This window comes from Crocuta crocuta, unplaced genomic scaffold, assembly GCF_008692635.1.
Source record: "Crocuta crocuta isolate KB4526 unplaced genomic scaffold, BGI_CrCroc_1.0 scaffold179, whole genome shotgun sequence".
In the NCBI taxonomy this organism is placed as follows: Eukaryota; Metazoa; Chordata; class Mammalia; order Carnivora; family Hyaenidae; genus Crocuta; species Crocuta crocuta.
The window spans coordinates 621,498-626,786 of NW_027551568.1; the positions used below are offsets into that span (position 1 = coordinate 621,498).

General features: G+C 58.2%; 1 protein-coding gene across 1 annotated transcript in view; it reads left to right on the plus strand.

Moving 5' to 3' along the window:
- The first annotated feature begins 2,817 nt into the window (after positions 1 to 2,817).
- Positions 2,818 to 5,289, plus strand: part of MAEA (macrophage erythroblast attacher, E3 ubiquitin ligase) — a 14,856-nt gene continuing 12,384 nt past the window's right edge. Inside the window, exons 1-2 of the mRNA XM_077750584.1 lie at positions 2,818 to 3,000; positions 4,981 to 5,184. Coding sequence (XP_077606710.1) covers positions 2,893 to 3,000; positions 4,981 to 5,184 — 312 coding nt within the window. The 5' untranslated portion in view covers positions 2,818 to 2,892. The remainder of the gene's footprint in view (positions 3,001 to 4,980; positions 5,185 to 5,289) is intronic.

Sequence of the window (5,289 nt, forward strand, 5' to 3'; positions counted from 1 at the left end):
TCCCGTTTGTCTACTTTCGTTGACGTGCGTTTAAGGGTATATTTTTAATATTTGCCTCTTATTTGGGGATTCTCTCAAAATCTCTTAAATGTATAGCTCCCTTACCCACATAACTTGAAAAATCCCATGGATTTTTTTTTCCTTTTAGACTAACTACGTGGTTTTCTTGCTTCTTAGTTTGACTGTATTTTTTACTGGTTTCTTTTCCCCTCAGCTCTTCCTTGCATCTTGTTTCCTCTCATCGGTGGTGGTGTTTTTGCTTCCCGGAGGGCTCTCCGAGCAATTTTGCTCCCAGAAAAGGCCATGGGTGCTAAACTTGGTAGTCTCTGCATGTCTGAAAGTATCTTAATTTTGCCCTCCTTCTTGAATGATAGTTTGGCTTGGTTCAGAATCGTAAGCATTTCTGAAATTCCATTCCTTCATTTGGTAAAAGCCCTTTTGGAAGGAGCCTGTGAAGGAGCCGTTGGGGACGGGGCAGTAGGGGACAGTGGGGAAAGGCATGGGGGTGGGGGGGCCAGGCTGAGGGACTTTCCCCGTGTTCTTGGGACACAGGTTGGCCCAGGAGGAGGCTCCGTGCTGCAGGGACATAAATTCTGGGAGCTCCTGCTGTGTGTTGGGAGGGGGGGCTGCTACTCAACATCCCTGACCTCGGCCCTGTGCACCGAGCTCCAGGTGTGGCCCAGGCTGGTGGGGGGCATGGGCAGATGGGAGTGAGGTCCTCGCAGGAGCGGGGCACCAAGGGCAGGAGGTGAGTCCTCAGGTGGGAGGAGTGGCCACAGGAAGTATTCGGCAGGACCACTTGGAGGTCAGAGTCAGGAGTGGCGGCTGAGAGGCTGGCCAGGCCACGTGACGGAAGAGCACTGCGGGAGTCACCGCCACCAGCTGCCCCCAGGAAGTGCACCCGGTTGTCAAAAGCTAGAGTAATTAACTTTGTAACCTTACAGCATGCACTGTTGGGCTTGGATGTCCATGACGGACTGGAAGTGGACGTCAGGGCGTTGCCGCCTCCTTTATGGGTGCAAGTTCCGTACAAGTGCAGATCTCAAGCCTGTGGCCCTTGCTTGGGAATCTCCTCTTGTGCCGCCTTTGGCTCTGGGACGAGCCTCAGGCCGATGTCCCGAGCGGAAGGCAGGACGGTGAGACACGTCCCTCCTATGAGTCCCGTGCCGTCGTCCGCTGAGCGTGGGTATGTCGACCACGCGGGGGCCTGCTGGCACCTAGAGCATGAGTGTCCGGTGTGGCGGTTCAGCCGGCGGGCGCGGGGACACTACCCTCGCCTGGCGCGTGCCTGGACTGCCTGTGTGTGCCAGTGTGTGAGTTTTTCTCTTTCTTTTGATGTATTTATTGAAATTTAATTTTAACGTCTGAATCTGAGTAGAACTTTGAAGCTTTTGTTGTTATTCATCGTGGGGTTTGTTTCAGTACAGCTTGCAGGAATTGTGTTTATTGTGTCTTATGCTAGTGTCGGCCAGGTCAGATCAGACACACCCGTCCTCGCACAGGCGGTTGTCAGGGCTGCTGGGGTGGCTGGAGGCCCTCGGAACAGCTGGGATCCTGCGAGGGAGGCTGCACACGCCGGCAGGCCGCCCACACCCGGCTTCGTGCCTCCTGAGACTGACCGTGTGCACGCTGTTACCTTATTATCGGGCATGCGTGGCGGAGCCGAGGCACGACACACGGGCCTTCTCCCCAGGCGCGGAGGACGGGGCGTGCCCGCGGCTCCCCCTTCTCCCCGCACGTCGGGCTGTGAAATGAGGACAGGCCGGTTGGCCGCCGACCTCACAGGCAGCTGAAGAGGTACCGACGCCATGGGTGCTCGTGTGTCCCTCTGTGCTGGGGACGCCCTGCTTTGTTTTGTGTCAGAGACACGCTTGTCTTGCTCACACTGGGCCCAGCGTGGGGCGGAAGGGGACGAGCCCTCCCCGTGTGGCACACACAGCTTGTCTGGTGGCGTTCTTCCTCTTGGGCCGCTAAGACCCAAGGTGTGGACAGGAATGTGTGCCCACTGCCGCCGTGTACCCAGAGGAGGCACTGTGTGAGTGGCAGCTGGGGCAGGACAGTGGTGGCCTCGCTGGGTCCCAGGGCAGAGCCTTGTTGCTGTGTCCCTCCTGAGCTGGGTCCAGGCCCTTTGGCTTTATGCTGTTACCTTAGTGTCTCTGCCCCTGGGAACCCGGCTCCTCCCCGCCAAGCGCAGTGCCCTCTGGGAGCGGGCCCTCCTGCCTGGCCGGGCACCACGCTGGGAAGGGGTGCACTTGGCGTGGCTTGGCACAGACCTCTGCCGTGACCTCTGGCCCTGGGTGGGCAGGAAGCACTGAGAGGAGGGCCAGGAGAGGTGCTGTCTCTGGAAGGACACGCCGTCCTTGATGGGTGTTTTTGTCACTTGTGTAGGGAAAGGTGGATTTTGTAGCTGGAGGTATCGAGTATCCTCTGATTGAGACTTGTTAAGTGTGTGCTCTTAACCCCCCCTCGTCCTGAGTGACCTCCCCCGCATCACACCTCTGCCACGCCCCCCGGGCTCACCCCAGCCCCCGGGACTACCTGTCGCTGGGGAGGGGCTCTGGGATTACACTGTCAGTGCACAGACAGAAGGCAGCTGCACTACCGCTGTGGGTCTGGGGACAGGACGCACCTTCACGTTAGTGTCCTTGTCCAGGAACACGAGCAGCCCTCCGTCTACACAGGCCTCTTGTGGGGAGTAGACGTGTGTTGTGAACACTGGAAGCTTCCCTGACAGCGTGCCAGGCAGGAGGGCTGGGTCCCCCGCGTGGGCCCCCAGCCCTCCGCTCACACGCCCCTGCCTGTCCCCCGCCCCCCCAGGTGCCCTATGAGACGCTGAATAAGCGCTTTCGGGCTGCTCAGAAAAACATTGACCGAGAGACGAGCCACGTCACCATGGTGGTGGCCGAGCTGGAGAAGACCTTGAGCAGCTGCCCCGCCGTAGACTCCGTGGTCAGCCTTCTGGATGGCGTGGTGGAGAAGCTTAGCGTCCTAAAGAGGAAGGTCAGTGTTGCTTCCGGACCGTCCTGTCGGGCTGTAGCGTGGGTCCATGGGCCCGGCCTCACTGTGTACCTAGGCTGTCCCAAAAAGGGGCCGTCTTCTCTGGGAACAGGGACACAGCAGAGGCCAGGCAGCCCTGAGGCGGGGAGGCGGGCCCTCAGGGCCAGAGCGCGGGAGACTGAGCCGTCCATGCCCTCAGGGCCAGAGCCTGGGAGAGTGAGCCGTCCATGCCCTCAGGGCCAGAGCCTGGGAGAGTGAGCCGTCCATGCCCTCAGGGCCAGAGCGCGGGAGACTGAGCCGTCCATGCCATCTGTGCTCTTTGGGGCTGGCCAGCTGGCTTCGGTCCCACCCTCCCTCCCTGTGAGACCGGTCGTCCTGGCTCCAGAGGGTCCCAGTGCAGAGGGAGAGACAGATGACTTCTTACTTCTAGAATTTCACCTCAAAACTTTGTGTCAGGTTTCTCACAAAGCTGGGAGAGCTAGGTCAGGTATACTTCTATGCCGAGTGAGAGCAACCCGAAAATACAAGATATTTTACAACATTCTACTGAAGGTATCAAAGGGCTCACGAAACAGAAAGTTTATCAGCAGAATTGGAGGGCAGGGGCCAAGAGGAGAGAAGGGCAGGACCATGCTGCCCTATAGGCTGCAGCACACAGGTGAGCCCTCTGAGGGCCCTGCTGGCCAGGGACGGGGGCCGGCTGAGGGCGGCCAGGGCTGGTGGTGGGTCCTGGTGGCACTGCGTGTCAAGTGAGGGTGCCCCAGGACTGGACTTCGCAGACAGTTTCAGGACGTCCAGGTGAGCCAGGACCCCTCCTCTTCAGCTTGGTGTGAGTGGTCCCAGCTGGTGGCAGCTGCAGGCGCCAGGCTGACGAAACAGCCTCACAGAGCGTCAGGCCTGCCGAGGGGGGTGACCAGCTACACAGGACACTGTGGCTGAGGTGTGGCAGAAACGGTAGACGCCGTGCGGTCTTCAGATATAGGAGGTAGAGACTGTCAGGTACCACCAGACTTCACTGTGTCTGAGGAATAAACAGCTGAGAATATCTGCAGGAAACAGGAAGTGTACAGTGTGAGTGAGAGTTTAAAATAAGCCAAACAAAACCTCAAGAGATTGAAAGTATAATAAATGAAATGAAAGACTCAAATGTATGCTTGTAACAGACTTTTTAACATTTAACAATCAGACAAAGCTAAAGAGAGAATTTGCGAACCGGAAGGTAGGTATGAAGAAATTATCTAGAATGCAACACTGGGAGCTAAAAACAAAAATGCAGAAGAGAGTGGGAGGCCTGGGAGAATAGAGTGGAGACTTGGACGAAAGCCAAGAGACAGTACAGGAAGAGCGGCTGAGATTCTCAGGGCTACGGAAGTCACCAGTTCAGAGTCCTATGGGATACGTGAAAAGGACCCTACCTGTAGGACTTGACGTTGTAAAACTGACCAGAGACACAGAGATTCTTAAGAGCAGTGGGAGGAAGAAAACCGCTTGCAGAGGAGCAGCAGATGTCCTGGCAGCTAGCAGAAGCCACCGAGGGGCGACTGCCCGAGGAGAGTGCGGGGCCACCGGGCGTGACCGTCAGGTCCCCGAGAGTTGACTGCTGTCCTGGACAGCGCCCACAGCACACTTCCAGGTAGTTGCAAAAAGTATCATAGAAGATAGTCGTGAAGTAGTAGCAGATGGTTTAATTGACCAGGAAGCAAGGTTAAAATTCTGCGTCGCTGGCAGCATAGCAGCAGAGTATATGAAGGTCCCCGGTGAAGGGCAGGTGCGGGTCCACAGAGCGGTGGGTAAACCTGCTTTCTTAGTAATGTCTCCTGGGCCTGTGTGGGACTCTCCCTTTGGTGTCCGTCCCCCCATCTGGGGACGTCCCCTGCCGTCCTCTGATTTGTCCTTGCCTCCTGTTTGTGGGTGTTGGTGGGGGGCAGGCCGACCACGGTCCCGCCCCAAGCACCTCTCTCTCTATTGCGTGTCCTGTCTCAGGCGGTGGAGTCCATCCAGGCAGAGGACGAGAGCGCCAAGCTGTGCAAGCGCAGGATCGAGCACCTCAAGGAGCACAGCAGCGACCAGCCCGCGGCCGCCAGCATGTGGAAGCGGAAGCGCATGGACCGCATGATGGTGGAGCATCTGCTGCGCTGCGGCTACTACAACACGGCCGTGAAGCTAGCCCGCCAGAGTGGCATCGAGGTGGGCGGGGCAGGGGCAGGGCTGCGGGAGCGCGCTCTCCTGGGCAGGTCTCCCCGGCAGAGAGACCTACAGCCACACACGCACATGCCCCCTTCCCCCCACAGG